The sequence below is a fragment of the Macrotis lagotis genome, chromosome 3, assembly GCF_037893015.1.
Source record: "Macrotis lagotis isolate mMagLag1 chromosome 3, bilby.v1.9.chrom.fasta, whole genome shotgun sequence".
In the NCBI taxonomy this organism is placed as follows: Eukaryota; Metazoa; Chordata; class Mammalia; order Peramelemorphia; family Peramelidae; genus Macrotis; species Macrotis lagotis.
The window spans coordinates 61,071,697-61,089,248 of record NC_133660.1 but is presented as its reverse complement, the minus strand read 5'-3'; the positions used below and the strand labels follow the sequence as shown (position 1 = coordinate 61,089,248).

The window sequence follows — 17,552 nt, the reverse complement described above, 5'->3', positions numbered from 1 at the left end:
CCTCCCCCCAGAGAAGTATTTCTTAACTTGTCATCCATGTTATCCTTATGAAATGGATTGTTTTTGGTCCTTTAAAAAATTTTTTTTAATTTATCATTTATTTATTCTTAGCAATACTTCCCCAAGGCTTGGGAATTCCCTTGTTTTCCAATTCTTTTCCAGTAAAAAAAAAAGTGCTATAAATATTTTCATGCATACAGGTCCTTTTTTTTTCCTTTGGTCTCTGTGCAGTATCATAATGGTATGCAGTTTTTAGTCCTTTGGGCAAAGTTCCAAATTGTTCTTAAAAATGGTTGAAACAGTTCACAATTCTACCAACAGTTCATTATATACCTATTTTCACTCATCCCCTCCAGTATTCATCATTTCTGATAGGTGGAGGGTATTATCTCAGGTTGTTTTAATTTGCATTTTTCTAATCAATACTAATTTAGACCATTTTTTTCATATAATTGTAGACAGCTTTGATTTCTTCATCTGAAAACTATCTGCTCATATTTCTTGGCCATTTATCAATTGGGGAATGGCTCTTATTTTTACAAATTTGACTCAGTTCTCTATATGTTTGAGAAGTAAAGCCTTTATCAGAGAAGCTTGCCTCAAAAATATTTCACAATTTCTATTGCTAACTATATTTCCCTCCATCCTACTCCCCCCATTTATATTATTCTTTCTCTCCTTTCACCCATTCCCTCCTCAAAAGAATTTAGCTCCTGACTACCACCCCCCATCTTAATCTGCCCTCCCTTCTATCATTCCACCCACTTCTCTTATGCCCTTTACCTCTTATTTTCCCATAAGGTAAAACAGATTTCTATACCCAATGGAATGTGTGCATACATACATATACATATATATATATATATATATATATATACACATATATAGTTCCATCTTTGAGTCAATTATGATGAGAGTAAGGTTCACTCATTTCTCCCCCCTTCCCCATCTTCCCCTCTACTGTAAAATGTTTTCTTGACTCTTTTATGTTAGATTATTTCCCTCATTCTGCCTCTCCCTTTCTCTTTTTGCTAGTACATTCCTCTTTGAGGAATTCCTTAATTATATTTTTACATATCATTCCTTCATATTCAGCTCATGAGAAAGTTCTTATGACTTACAAGTATCATCTTACCGAATAGGAATAGAAAAAGTTTACCCCCTTTAAATCCCTTTCCTGTTTGTCTTTTTTTGAATCTCACATTTGAAATTCAAATTCTCTATTTAGCTCTGGTCTTTTCATCAGAAATACTTGAAAGTCTTCTATTTCATTTTTTTTCACCTGAAAGATTATACTCAGTTTTGCTGGATAAGTGATTCTTGGTTTTAATCCTAACTCCTTTTCTTTCTAGAACATCAGATTCCAAGCCCTCTGATCCATTAAGGTTGAAACAGCTAAGTCTTATGTTATTTTGATTATGACTCCACAATATTTGATTTTTTTTCTTTCTGTCTGCTTGTAATATTTTCTCCTGCTCTGAAATTTGGCAATAATATTCCTGGGAGTTTTCATTTTGAGATCTCAAGAAGTGATCAATAGATTCTTTCTATTTTTATTTTATCTTCTGATTCTAAAGTGTCAGGGTGTTTTTCCTTGATAATTTCTTGAAATATGATTTCTTTTTTTTATCATGACTTTCAAGTAGTCCAATAACTATTATTATCATTATTATTATTATTATTATTATTATTATTATTATTTCGGATTTTGTAAAGCAATGGGGTTAAGTGGCTTGCCCAAGGCCACACAGCTAGGTAATTATTAAGTGTCTGAGGCCAGATTTGAACTCAGGTACTCCTGACTCCAGGGCCGGTGCTCTATCCACTGCGCCACCTAGCTGCCCCCATCCAATAACTATTAAATTATTTGCTTCTGGATCTACTTTCCCAGGCAGTTGCTTTTCCATATTGTCTTCTATTTTTCTTTATTTTAGTTTTATTTTATTATTTCTTAATTTCACATAAAGTCATTAGCTTCTATTTGCTCAATTCTAATTTTTAAAGAATTATTTTCTTCACTGAATTTTTGTGCCTTGTTTTCCATTTGGCCAATTCTATTTTTTCAAGGCTTTCTTCTCCTTGTTGGCTTTTTTTGTACCTCATTCATCATTTAACCTACTATGATTTTTAAGATATTATTTTCTTCAGTATTTTTTAATGTCTTTACCAAGCTGTTTATTTTTTTAATGATTTTCTTGTATCATTCTCATTTTTCTTCCCTATTTTTCCTCCATATCACTTACATGATTTTTAAAATTATTTTTTAGTTCTTCCATGGTCTAAGACCAATTCTATTTTTCTTGGAGGATTTGGAAGCAGGAACTTTGACTTTTTTATCTTCTATGTATGTGTTTTGATTGTCCTTGTCATCATAATAATTTTCTGTGATATAATAATTTTCTGTGGTCATAATTTTTTTCTGTTGCTTGCTCATTTTCTTAGCCTATTTCTTGACTTTTTTTCTTTTGGTTTTTTGTTTTGTTTTGTTTTTGTAAGGAAATTGGGTTAAGTGACTTGCCTAGGGTCACACAGTTAGGTAATTATTGAGTTTCTGAGTTCAGATTTGAACTCAGATTCTCCTGACTCCAGGGCTGTACTCTATCCATTGTGCCACCTAACTGCCCTCTATTTCTTGACTTTTTGCTTAAGTGGGGCTCTACTTCCATAATGAGGCACATTGTCCCAAGCTTCAGGTGATTTGTGCTCCTGTTTTCAGAGATACTTCTAGGGATCTGTATATTTCCAATTCTTCCAAAGCCATTTCATTTAAGGAGAGATGTGTTTACTATTCTTCTGGTCTACACTCTGGTCTGTAAGCAAGCAACCACCAGCTTTCCTCTTCTGCCTTGGAGTTGTGATGAGGGTCCCCACTCAATTATGTGATAGTCCTCCTCCTTGCCCTGGGACTGCTACCCAGAACTGTAACCTGGATCTGAGTATAGTCAAAGCAAGAGTCCTACTGCCAGTACTAGCAAAGAAATCCTATTATTGTCCATGGGTTGAAAGCTCCAGAAGTAGCTGCTGCCTTTGTTCATTCAGTGGTTCCCAAGGCCTTCTACTGGTTTGCTCAGGACAATCTTGAACTGTACTCCATTTTCACCCAAGTGCAGCAAACATTTCCTGCCAAACTTATAGGTTGTCTTTGGCTGAAAAATTATTTAACCCATCCTTTTGTGGGTTCTGCCACTCCAGGAATTATTTTATGACATTATTTAAGGTGTTTGGAGAGATTTTAAAGAGAGCACAAGTGAGTTGCTGCCTTTTCTCCACCATCTTGTTCTGCCCTTCCTAGCAATCTTTCTCTGACCAGTTGTCCTACCATGTTATGGATTTTTTTAAATTAGCATAATTGAAGGAATTACATTTATCCATGTTAAAATAAATAGTTGTTTATATTGAGTAGGATCAAGCAACTACTTTCCATTGAATAAATGGATTGATAAATAAATATATATGGTTACTGAAATGTAGAACAAACTGTTTTCTTTCCTGCAATAGATATTTTTTTCTAAATTCAGCTATATATCCTGCCTATTTGTAGATACCATGCCTTTGTTGACTTGATCTAAGTTTTCTCTTCTCTAGCACTTGAAATATCAATAGACTTTCAAAATTAACAGTAATGTAAATGCCCAAACAAAACAAATAAGATGACATACCCATTAGAATGTGCTTTTAAGGGGAAGCTAGGTGATACAGTGGATAGAGTACCAGTCCTGAAGTCAGGAGGACCTGAGTTCAAATTCAGCCTCAGATATTTAATAATTGCCTAGCTGTGTGACCTTGGGCAAGCCACTTAACGCCATTGCCTTAAATAAATAAATAAGAATGTGCTTTTAAAATATTGTCTATGAAATTTTTATTTAATGACTTTAAAAGGCAACCGAACCAGTTTCTCCTTAAACAGATATTTGTTCATATTGTTAAATTCAGTTAAGAGCTAATAGGGGCAGCTAGGTGGTGCAGTGGATAGAGCACTGGCCCTGGAGTCAGGAGTACCTGAGTTCAAATCCGACCTCAGACACTTAATAATTACCCAGCTGTGTGGCCCTGGGCAAGCCACTTAACCCCATTTGCCTTGCAAAATCCTAAAAAAAATAGCTAATAACACTAAAACAGTTTCACACACAGCCTTGTTGACTGTCCTGCCTTTTAGTAAGTAAATAAGCCTATATGAAAAACTTACATAAGCATATAGGTGTAGCATATTAACTAAAGACAAATCTGGAATGAAATTCATGATTTGGGATTCTGTCTGAAGAACACTGGAATATATTTGTATTTTACTTTAAGTACTATCCAATACCCTAGGTAGAGTTATCAATAAATGGAAATATTGATTAAGCCTAAGTTTTGACCATAAGAAATATTTGCATCTCAGTCATACTTGTAGAAAATCAAAACATTATCTTTAACAGAGAGACACACACATGACTAATAAATGTAGAAGAGCTTGATTCAAATAGTTATTTTTAAATTTATATTAATGAAGCTATATAGAAAGTAATGAAATTCTTACATCCTTTCTGTAGAGTGTTCCAAAAATCTTAGTGCAATTTTAAGCCCTAATGGTTTAAATTTTGTGTGTGTGTGTGTGTGTGTGTGTGTATGGGGGGGCAGGCAATAGATGGAAGATATTTCATGATAATCTTATGGGTTGGTGAGCTTAGAGGATTTTAATTCTTCCTCTAATAAAGAGGATATGAACATGCCACTTATCAGTTGCTGGAGGATGGATCTCATTGGAATAAATTGACTGAATTGGATTCCTATGAGAGAGAGAATTATGGAGGAAGCAATGCTTTACAAAAAGCAGTTTGATCCTGAGTTCAACATTATTTAGTTTCTGTTGATTATCTCCAATTTAACCTGCTTCTATCTCGTTGATGCATAATTGTTAGCATATCGCCTCTTGTATTGACTTTTAGTTCCTTAGAGGGAACTAGATTTTTGTAACTGTTGTCTTGTTTTGCTTTGCATCCTAGTTAGTGCCAGGCACATAGAAATGACTTAATAGATTTGCTTATTGATGGATTAGCTTTGAAAACTTCTTTGTCAGCCCCCTATGCATCTAATGTATACTGGTGCCACTTTGAGGTGCCATCTAGCTGTGGGGCTCTAGTTACTGATGGTGTTTATCAGTGCTTAAAGTTATGGCTGAAAGAACCTAGGCAACTGTGCTAGTCACATAATAGTAGTAACTCCTTTAGACACATGTAAAGATTCTTCTTTAGTTTGCATTTGCTCCCAAGTGGCACAGTGCCTTTGTTCCAAATGAATAGACCATTCTTTTCTATTTGTCACCTGTTTACTTAATCTGTTGACTGCTTTTCTTTCCAATTTGCTTGGAGTTATGCTTCATTCTGTACTCATAGCATTACTTCTACCAGGTCCTTTGTTGCTACTAGCACTTAGCTACTTCAAAAGGTTGCTATGATGACCAGATATGAAAATCCCCATGAAAATAATCTATCTTGTTTAATGAAGCCATAATAAAACTATTGTAGTGTAGTCGTTTTCAAACATGAAGTCTCTTTATGACCTCTTAGACTATAGCATTCCAGGCTCTTCTGTCCCCCCATCTCTCAAATTCTATACAAGTTCATATTCATTATTTCCATCACCTCTATCCACCTCATCCTCTGTCATCCCCTTTTCCTTTTGCCTTCAATTTTTCCTGTCTTTTCCAATGAATGCTGTCTTCTCAGTATGTGGTCAAAGTACTCAAGCTTCAGCTTTAATATTTGACCTTCCAGTGAATAACCCAAATTAATTTCTTTAAGAATTGACTGATCTGGGGCAGCTAGGTGGTGTAGTGGATAAAGCACCGGCCTTGGAGTCAGGAGTACCTGGGTTCAAATCCGGTCTCAGACACTTAATAATTACCTAGCTGTGTGGCTTTGGGCAAGCCACTTAACCCCATTTGCCTTGTAAAAACCTAAAAAAAATTGACTGATCTGATCTCCTTGCTGTCCAAGGGATTCTCCAAAAATTTCTACAGTACCACATTTAAAAGCATCTATTCTGAACTCAACTTTCCTTATAGTCCAACTCTCACAGCCATATATTCCTACTGGAAAAAAACATAGTTTTGACTAAACAGACCTTTCTTGGCAAGATGACGCCTCTACTTTTTAATATGCTGTCCAGATTTGTCATAGCTTTCTTTCCAAGGAGCAAACATCTTTTAATTTCATGGCTGTAATTGCCATCTGTAGTGATCTTTGAGTTCAAGAATATAAAATTTGGCACACTTCCATTTCTTTTGCCTCTATTTGCCAGGAAGGGATGGGAATAGTTGCCAAGGTCCTAGTTTTTGTTTTTTTTTAATGTTAAGCTTCAAGTCAGTTTTCATACTCTCCTTTCACCCTCATCAAGAGTTTTCTTTAATTCCTCTTCACTCTGTGCCATCAGAATGTTTGTACTACCATAACATATTTCTGATCCGTCCCCTTCTTTCCATTCATAGGACACTACCCTAGTTTAATCCATCATCTGCTTCCAGAATCTTTCTTCTGCAATCCACCAACCCAATAGCTGCCAAGATCATCTTCCTGTGGCAAAGCACCAACCACATTATGCTCGTCTGAAAAACCTTCAGTGGTTTTCTGTTTTCTCTTAGATAAAATAAAAACTCAGTCTTACATTTTTAAAACCCTCCACAATATGGGTCCAAATTACCTTTGCATTCTTCTCTCATAACTCACATTCTGCATTCCAATCAAACAGGACAATAGACTCCAGAGATTGCTAATCCATCCCCTCATCTTTTGGGACAAGCTGTTTCCAGTACCTGGAATGTACTCCTTCCATATCAATGCCTTCAGGAATCTTTAGTTTTTCAAGATTCCTCTCAAGTACAACCTCTTAAAAGTCTTCTTGAATACCCATACTCCCTAGCTATTGGTGCTCTCACCTCAAATAAGATACTGAGAATGGTTCTGGGGTTAAGGAGTTGGCCTCCAAGTCAAATTCAAGACTTCCCTCTATTCCATAATAGTTACCTGACCCTGGGAAAATCACTTTACTTCACAGTGGTGTAAAACTTCAATGAAAAGGGCCACTGGAGCATACATAAGGACCCCCCCTATTATCACATATTAAACACATAGAAAACCACATACTAACATTTGTATTCTATTGTATTTTTACTTATTTTGTCAAATATTTCTGAATTACATTTTAATCTTATTTGGACACACTGGGATTTGGGGAGGATATTTGATATTTCTACACTAGAAAAACTTTCTGAGACTAGAGAAGTAACAGAGAAGGTAGCAATTGGCCTTGATAATGTTTCCTCCACTGGAAATTCCCCAAATGGATAGAATTACAGGTCCAATTCCAATTTATTTACATATGCACATGTTGAATCTCTCCAAGTAGAAGGAAAGGAAGTGCTTCATTTTAGTCTATGGCTAATATCTAATATCAGAATTTAACAAAATTTTATTCATGATTGAGAAATATTATCAGAAGTAGATCAAGCTTTAGTGTTTTCCTTAGTATATGAAGACGGCACTTTGATTCACAATAAGAAAGGCATATGTTTGTTCCACATCTTCCTTACCCATAATAGACAGAAGTGTGGTGAAGTGGATAAAGAGCTAGCCTGGGAGTCAGGAGGACCTGAGTTTCAATCTATCCTTGGACTCCAACTAACTGTGAGACCCAGGACAAGTCACTTAACCCTGTATGTCTTAGTCTCTCATCTGTAAAATGAGCTGGAGAAGGAAATGACAAAGCATTCTAATGTCTTTGCCAGGAAAGCCCCCAATGGAGTCACAGAAAAGTAGGATAAAACTGAAAATGACTGAACAACGAAGTTCCTCACAAAGCGTAGATGACTACTAATCAGTCCACATTCACACTGGTTCATTTGTAATAACACAATATGAAGTTTCTGAGTGGTTAATTGAAAGAAGTATTGCATTCTGTGTCCATAGAATATACTGAAACCAATGGGCACTGGTTGTCTCCATGCCTGAAATGTTCTCTCTCCTCAACTCTGCCTCCTGACTTCCTTCAAGGCCTAGCCAAAATCCCACCTTCTACAGGAAGTCTTTCCCGATCTTTTACCTCAATTTTACCTCAACTGTATTCCCTCTTGATTATTTCTAATGTATCCTATCTTTAGTTTATTTATACATAGTGCTTGCAATTTTTAAACTGTGAGGTGCTCAAGAATACGCAACTTTTTTTGTAGCCACAGAGCTTAGTACTTAGTAGGCACTCAGTAAATGTTTATTGACTGAGCAATCAACTCTCCTAGGCAGCTACACTTGAGCTTGGCTGTTGCCATTGATTTGAGACTATTTTATTCCTTGTTTCTCCATACCAAATATACCAGGTTCTTATCAGGAGTTCTTAACTTTTTTTTGTATTAAATGGGTGAAACTATAGAACCCTTCAATACATTGGGAGTCAAAGGAAAATAATTCTTGAAATACAATTGTCAAAATATCAAAAAAAATTCACAGACCCCAGGTTAAGGAAACTCTGACTCAGACTTGTAGATACCCTAGATGCAAAAGTATAGGATAATAACATTTTTAAAAGTTTAAAAAAATCTATGTGCTCTTGACAATGTTATTATGACAATATATTTGCTTTAAATTATGTAATTTTAGTTTATTTCTGTGGAACAGAGGTACAGAAATGCTAATGCTTTGAATGGTCTATGTACTCTTTATTCTCTTGTCTTCTTCCAGATTGAATATGAGCATAGAGCCCCAGAGTGCCGTCTGGGATTAAAGGAAGGTCGCCCATTCTCTGGAGTTACTGCCTGCCTGGATTTCTGTGCCCATGCCCACAGAGACTTGCACAACATGCAAAATGGCAGTACACTGGTAAGTGATGACAGTTCCCACCCAGGGTCAGTCCCATTCTGTGTTAGAGGCTTCTTTGTATTTGCTATGTTTAGTTAGAAAAAAAAAATTTCTCTTCAGAAGCCATGTGAAACAGTATTTTTATGAATGGGTTGCTGTTGTACGGTGACCCTGTTGGCACTGCTATTGCCCTCAGAACATGTTGGCACATTAAAGCCAAACTCTGTGACAAGCATATGAGAATTTCATGGAAATTCTGAGGACAAATCTACAGCAGGGAGAGCATATTGCCAGGTGCAGCCTGCCGCCAAGGAACACTTGCAATGCCAGAGTGTCATACGTCTGGCATTTCACAATTCACTGATCATAGAATTGTTCACCAGCCAAGAAATCTGTGTGGTCTGTATTACAAAAGAGGGATATTTGCCTGGATATCTGGATTGGAAAAAGAGAAATATGAGTGTCCAAATGAACCCCCAGATTCCTGGGGGTACTCCCTACCATTGGAGGGAGAGAGTGCCAGATAATAGATTTAGAATGTTACAATGACTCCCCACTGGTCCCCTTCTGAGGACCAAGGCTTACTTTGCCCTATGGCAAAATAAGTCAATAATTTCAGCATCCCTGTCAATGAGTATCCAGGGTTCTCTTCCACCTTGACTTTCAGTTTCTGTTTCTATGGATAAATTGCATCAGTAGGGAAACTGATAGGAACTTGGGTGTTTTTTAAAGGCATTTTTGATTGTGCCTTCTGCTGACCATAAAGAAAATTCTAAATTATTTTATTTTTTAAATTTATTTATTTTTTTTAGGGTTTTGCAAGGCAAATGGGGTTAAGTGGCTTGCCCAAGGCCACACAGCTAGGTAATTATTAAGTATCTGAGACAGGATTTGAACCCAGGTACTCCTGACTCCAGGGCTGGTGCTTTATCCACTACACCACCTAGCCACCCCTTCAAATTTATTTTTGAGTAACTTTTGAGAAACGAAATGATTTTTACCTGTGACAAAATTGCCCCCACTTCTTATACTGCTGACTCCCATTACCATTTATATGAAACATAACATCTAAATAAGAGCTATGACTTCCTGAATAGGAGTTGGATACAGAAATGGGAAGATCTGGGTTAAAGTCTCATTTCTCACACACGTTTTCTGTTTGGCTCTAGGAAAGTAATTTAATTTCTCAGAGTTCGAGGAATTGAAGAACAGGTGCCTACTTGCATTTGTAGAGGTTATTCCCTATATCAGTGAAATCCTTGGCTTTATCTTAGAGAGTCACTCTAGGGAAGACAAAGTCAGCTCAGCATAGCAGAAATAGGACTGACCTCAGAACCTTGGGTATCGGTATCTAGGTGCCAGTGGATAGAATGCCCCAGCTGGAGTCAGGAAGACTTCATCCTCCTGTGTTCAAATCTGACTTCAGATACTTTGTAATTTTGTGAACCTTGGCAAGTCACTTAAAACCCAATTTGCCTCAGTTTCCTCATCTGTCAAATGAGAAGAAAATGGTGAACCACTCAAATATCTTTGCCAAAAAAAAATATCCAAATAAGGTCAAGAAAAGGGAGACAAAACTAAAAAAGACTGAAATCAGAGCCAGAAGTCCTGGTTTGAGTTTGGCCTGGGACACATGCTATGTAACCCTAAGCATGTGCTCTGGGCAGCACTTAAAGCCAATAAATTACAAAAAAAAAATGAAGATCCTTATTGTTAGAGTTTCTTTACTGAAAGTTCCTTATGTGGCTAGATGACAAGTCCAGTTCTTACCCCATGCTATTCAAATAACCAGGAAAAAATGGTATGCATTAAGATGACTTCATGTGTATAATTAATATTCTGTTGCTTGCCTTCTCTGAGTAGGGGAGAGAAAGAATCTGGAACTCAAAATTTCTAAAAATGAATGTTAAAATGGATAATTCAATTTGGAGTTGTAGGAGTTCAAGTCAAATCCTAGCTTAGATATTACCTTTGTGACCTTGGCCAAATAAGGACCTCATCTATTCAATGATAGATTTGAATTAGATGGTTCCTAATAACTCTTCCAGAACCCAACCCTAATTTTAAGAACTATATTATAAATATGGTGATCATTACCCCATAAGTGGGACAAACAAAGTGTTCTAGGAGTTCAGAAGAGATAAACATCAATCTGGAGTAGTTCCATAATTCAGATCAACACACTCTCTTCTGTCTTCTTTCTGGAGGTATTGTTGTTGCCTGTCCTTCATTCTTTTTTTTTTTTTGCAAGGCAATGGGGTTAAGTGGCTTGCCCAAGGCCACACAGCTGGGTAATTATTAAGTGTCTGAGGCCAGATCTGAACTCAGGTACTCCTGACTCCAGGTCCAGTGCTCTATCCACTGTGTCACCTAGCCACCCCTCTGTCCTTCATTCTTGAAGAATCAGAGAAATGAATTGGATTTGAATGAGTAGGTTGTTAGGAAAAGTCACCAGCCTCACTTTCTCCTCCAGAATCATCTGGGTCTAATGACCAGATATGGATCAGGATAGCTGAAGATGACCCAGGATGAGGGGCTATCAGATTTAAGTGATTTGCCTTGAATATGGCCTCCAACTAATATAGAATATGTTAAACATGATTGTAACATATACAACTTTTTCCAGATTATTCACTGCAATGGAGAGAGGGGAAAGATGGGAGGAAGTTAGAAAAATGTAGAATGCATCAACTTTCAAATGGATAGTAAGTGTCAGATGTCTGAAGCTGGATTAGGTGGTGCACTAGATAGAGCACCAGCCCTGAAGTCAAGAGGACATGAGTTCAAATCTGGAGGCAGTCAACCTTGAAAGATGTCTAGTATTTCTCACATTTAAAAAACACTTTCTTCACAATAACTCTCTGAGGTAGAGAGGGCACAGAGGTGAAATGTTTTTGCCTAGGACCATACATTTGGTAAATTGAAGAATTTAAACCCATTCCCAGGTCTCCTAACTCTCAGTCTAGGGCTGTCTTTCTCTAGTTCACACTACACAGCATGTCCAAAGGCAATTGTAGGTGTATTCAGGGCATTGCATTCCAGGTGAATGAAATAGCAAAAGCAGAGACACAGAGGTAGGGAAATTCATTGGGAAAGAAGTTAGGGCTATATGGCAGAGGACATTAGGTATTGGATAAAAGAGGTTGGTCTTGTGGGGAATTTTGATCAGTATAATAACACCATGAAAGTGATATTTTAGGAAAGTTAATCTGGCTATGCTGTTTTAGATAGATTGGAGAGGAGGAAGACTTGGAGGTAAGGGGATCACTTAGGAAGTTACTTGTAAATAACAGGAAGGAAATTACTGAAGTACAGGAAGAAATTTATGGAATTCAGTGACTAGTTGGATGTAATAAGAAAAAAGGAGAGATCAAAGAGGAAAGGGACATTTTAGATTTCAATGGCTTAGAGAATGATGGCAAAATTAAAATACAGTTCAGGAGAATCAGAGGAAGGAGCTTGTTTAAGGTGAAATGTCTAGTAAATTTTCTTATAGAGATATTTAATTTGAAATATTGAAAGAACATTCAAAAGGAAATGTTGAGAAGGAAAAGGAGTTTGGAAGAGAAGTTAGGACTAGAAATCTTCAATTTGGAATAAGTTTGAAATAACTGAAATTATGGGACTGAAATCTTTAAGGGAGCAAATGTAATGATAGAATAAGAACTTTAATCATCGTCCTCCAGGAAGGAAGAAAGCAGAAAAAGACCCAATAAAGTTAACAAAGTAAACCATCACCCACTGGGTTTAGTTTCAAGAAACTAAACAAAGTTTGATAGTATCACATGCTAGTTCCTAGATGGTGAACTATGAAAAGTTCATTGGATTTGTCAATTAAGAAGTAACTAGAGAGGATTATTTTGATAGTTAAAAACCCAAATGCAAGTTGCAAAGAGTGATAAAGGAGTAAGGATTGTATAACAATCATTAGAAAAAAAATTGTTAAAAAAGGAAGGGGAGTGAGAAAGGAAGGGGCAAGTGATGGGAAAGAGTAATTGAGGTAAGCAAGTTTCCAAAGGATTTAAGGGCACAAGTAGATGGAGTAAAATGGTGAAAGAATAGAGATGGTGGTATAGTAAGGTAGGAATATAAGAAAGGTTGTTCTTGTGGTATCCATTTCCTCAATAAAATAGGTGACAAAGTCATCTGTCAAGAGGAAAATCAAATTAAGTATAAGAACAAGAATGTCAGGACTACAAAAATGAAAGTACCTCAAAAGATCATAATGCTAGTTTTAATGCTTCCAAAGAGTTATAATTTTGTATGTGTAGCTACTTCCTCCTCCCCTACTGTGAATAGTCGTGGTCAAAAACTTTCATTGCCTAGTAGTTGGCATCCTGATTATAATCCCCTCCTATCTTATCAAGACATAAGCAAACATAAACACACAACCCTATAGACCTGAATGTAAAGGCTCTCTATATGGTGTCCTGAAAGAGCTACTTTACATTCTGCACCTTGACCCTTCAAAATCCCAGATCATCGCCTCTTGAAGGTACTGCTGGAATCAGCTAGTGGAAGCCATCCTAATGGATGCACAATTGAAATGTGATTATAAAAATACATCTACTATAAATGTAACAAATTCATTCCAAGACCAGTTTTAGATGACTTTTATTATCCTATTTTATATGACCTGTATCCATCAACTGAATGATAAATAAAAATAACTAGAAAAGTTTACAAAGCACTTTATATAAATTATCTAATTTGAACCTCACAAAAGCCCAGTGAGGTAAATGCTATTACCCCCATTTTACAGATTAGGAAACTGAAGCTAAGAAAGGTTAAATGACTTGCCTAGATCTTCCCAATCTAGCCCTCTATTCAGTATTCCATCTTTGAAACATAAAAGTAACTTCTCATCTCCTTCATCTCTGTCAGAAACCTCATTTTTTTAATTTATCTGTTTCCATATTACTACAATAGCCTTGTTGTAAAAATAAACATAATCTCCCTTCCCCCCACAAATATAGAGAAACCTCAAAAAAATAAATTAAAAAAAATGTACTTCAGTCTATATTCAGTTACTATCAGCTCTGTCTCTGGGGTAGATGGCATTCTTTATCATAAGTCCATCAAAGAAATTGCCAGAAGCCTCATTTGTCTATTCAAAGGGAGAAGGAAAGTGATCAGTAAATTTGATTTAAAATAGTGGGGGGGGGGGATTACAGGTAAAAATGGTACCAAGTAATATGTTACTATCACCAGGCTATTATCTCCTGGCATTTTCTTGACAGATCTTTACTGTAGACTGGACATTCCTTAAACAGGAAAGAAAGTTAGAAGGTGGGAAGTAGAAAAGGGAAGGCAGTATTGCAGCATTTCTTTGTATACCAGAGTGGAACACTATGTGTAGACACGCTGCAACTGAAAAGGAATTGAGAAGATTATTTGATAAAAGTGACTTAAAGAGAACTCTGTTTTTTTATATAATTTAGAGTTCAAAGTCTAAGGTGAGGAAAGTAGAAAAGGCTGCTCTTTTTTCTCATGACTTCAGCAGGATAAGAAATTATCTTAAATAGATTAACCACAGATTTCATACGGTCCTTGGAAGGTGGACATGTAAATTTTTTAAATTTTCTCCAAAGAGAGTAGGTTTATGATTGTTTATGATTCATTTCAACCTTGGGCTTCACTGAATATGATTCTGGACTCCCTTGGCAAGTATCATTGCATAGGCCAGCCTAGCAATGAAAGGTGAAGCATTAAATGGCCAACATTATTTTTTTCTTGCGGTTTTTGAACAAAAACTAAAACTGTCATTTCTCTCTGCCCTATTAGGTTTGCACACTCACCAGAGAAGACAATCGGGAGGTTGGTAGAACACCTGAGGATGAGCAGCTCCATGTTCTGCCTTTATACAAAGTCTCTACCATGGATGAGTTTGGCAGTGTGGAAGCCCAGGAGGAAAAAAAGAGGAATGGGGCCATTCAGGTGCTTAGCTCCTTTCGGCGCAAAGTCAGGATGTTGGCAGAGCCTGCCAAGACATGCCGGCAGAGAAAACTGGAAGCCAAGAAAGCTGTAGCTGAAAGGCTCTCCTCTTTGGAGACCAGCTCAAGTAAGAATGAAAAAGAGAAGTCAGCTTCTGGACGTCAAAAGCAGGCCAACTCAGAAAATGTAAACCATGCTAAACAGTTGGCAGGTAAGCTCAGTCTGAGGTACTGAAGCTAATTGTGTGGAGTGGGGTAGACCTGGAGAAAGAGCACAGAATTCATTATGTTGAATGAAACATCTGATGATCTTATTTCCCATGACAAAATCCCCAGGGCTATAGTAGGGATCAGTCATTGCATATTTTCATTTGAGTGGCCTTTCATGAGGACTTGAATATGGCCTCCATAAAAATTAAGGTCACTGATGGAAGAGTGAGGAAAGACCACTGGAGTTGGCCCTTCAACAATAACTGATGCTGAGTGAAGTGAGCAGAACCAGAAGAACACTGTACACATTAACAACAACATTATGAGATGGATAAACCATGATGGATATGGCTCCTCTCAACAGTTCAGTGATCAAAGTCAACTGTGAGAGACCCATTATGAAAAAGGACATCCACATTTAGGAAAAAAACACCTATGGAGTTAATGAAGAGCAAAGCATACTATATGTTCACTTTTTTAAATTACTTTTATATGTTTTCTTTTTTTCTCGTGGCTTTCCCCACCCCTTACTTTTAATTCTTCTTTTACAACATGACTAATATAGAATATGTCAAACATGATTGTAACATATACAACTTTTACCATATTATTCACTACAATGGGGAGAGGGGAAAGATGGGAGGAAGTTAGAAAAATGTAGAATTCATCAACTTTCAAATGGACAAATGCAGAATAGCTCTTCTAAGAAGGAGAAAGGGCTTTTTAGTGGAGGTAGCAGCTAGCCTCATCACATCTCTACCCTCTTCTTAGACTTTTCTATAGGATCAAGTATTTAGAGCTGAGCAGGATCATGGAGATCATCCAGTACAATCTCCTCCTTTTATAGATTAGGAAACTGGGGCACAGACCAAGTTAAAAGATTTATTCAGGTCCTGACCAATGGTTGATGAACCTAAGTCCTCTAGCTACAAAACCAGTGCTCTTTCCATTGCACTGCATTGCTTCTGGTAAATAGTACAGTACATAGGAATGCTGGGCTTAGAGTCAGGAAGACCAGAGTTCAAATCTTGCCTGAGATACTCATTAGGTATGTGTCCTTAAGAAGTTATTTAACTTCTCAATGCCTCAGTTTCCTCATCTGTAAAATGAGAATAATAATAATACCACCTTCCAGAGTTATTATGGGAATAAAATGAAATGATTTATGTAAAATCTTTTGCACATCTTAAAGTAATACATTCTAGATATCATCATTATAATTAATATGTACTTGGGTTCAGTTAAATTACTTAGAATGTACAATGATGATTTCTTTAAAGGTTCATTCAGATATGCAGAATGAAAATAAATGGGGAGGAAGGCAAAGAGGGATAAACCATCAAAGACCTGATGTGATGCAAGAATAGAAGAGACAGTAAGTGTTCCCAAAATAGAGTACTCATTTCTTCCTCCATTCAATAGGTATTAATCAAGTATCACACTATAGATGATGCAGAGGAAAAGTCTGTCTACTGTGAGCTTATAGTTTGGCTGGAGAAAAAAACAATTATACATGCAAAACCATCAATTAACAGTGTAAGAAAATATGTGAGTAACTCTAAAAATGGGTGCCACATTCAGTAAAATACTGGGTTTCCTTCTTCATGTCAATGTCACCAATATCAGTTTTAATCAGTTGTTTTCTCATATTGGCTAATTAGTCAAGATGGACTTGTTAGCACAGTCATTCAGCGACAAGAGACACAGGAGTAATGTAAGACAGGGGGTGTATCCCTTCTCCCTTCCTTTTGCTGTATCAACATCAGAAGAAGCAAACTGCTAGTTTTTCTTGAAAGCATGGAGTTGATACTACCAAGTCTGTGGGTTGTGGCTTAGTGTCTCAACACCTACCTTGTTAGGTAACTGGTAGTGTGGAAATTTTCAGTATTTAGTAGCATTTTAGGTTGGGCGGGAAATCAATAGAGAGTGAAATAGTCTAGAGAACTCCCAATGAAAAGAATAGAAGTAAACTGGGCTACTAAGGATGGGATAGGACATAAGTCATTACAGGAAAGGACAGGGGGAAATGGAAAGTTCAGGTAAGACAAAGCCATAAATTCTGAAAAGGTCATGTTAAAGAAAAGGAACGGTAAGTAACATCATGTGAGTAGTTGTACTAGTTAAGGTAAAATACATGTTTATAGATAAATATGATGATGTATATAACTGAATTTGAGAATTATAAATTAGAGGAGAGCATAAATGGGTGTCTAGAGAAATCATTTAGAGTATAGTAAGACTCTTGAAGGTGAAATGATAAGAACTTGTCTTGGGATAGTCTCAGAAATAATGGAGAAAGGAGAAATAAGATATATAATGGAAAAATCAACAGGATTTGGGGACTAACTATAGAGAACAAAGAAGGAAAAGATAAAGAAGACATTGAGATTTTAAGCCTAGTTTAACAGTAGGTATGGCATCATTGATGGGAAAAAGGAAGTTGGGGTGGAAGGAGAACAGCAAGAAGATTGGTTTTAGACATGTTGAGTTTGAGGTAACTAGAGGAATATTCAGCTATAAATAGGCACTAAGCAGAAGATGTAGGGACTAAAGTTTGAATGCTTACCAAAACAAAAGCCTA

The 17,552-nt window shown here is 36.7% G+C and overlaps 1 protein-coding gene across 1 annotated transcript in view; it reads left to right on the top strand.

The window, feature by feature from the left end:
• TET2 (tet methylcytosine dioxygenase 2) overlaps positions 1 to 17,552 on the top strand; it is a 157,971-nt gene that overhangs the window by 130,374 nt on the left and 10,045 nt on the right. The window contains exons 10-11 of the mRNA XM_074228768.1: positions 8,712 to 8,849; positions 14,613 to 14,973. Coding sequence (XP_074084869.1) covers positions 8,712 to 8,849; positions 14,613 to 14,973 — 499 coding nt within the window. The remainder of the gene's footprint in view (positions 1 to 8,711; positions 8,850 to 14,612; positions 14,974 to 17,552) is intronic.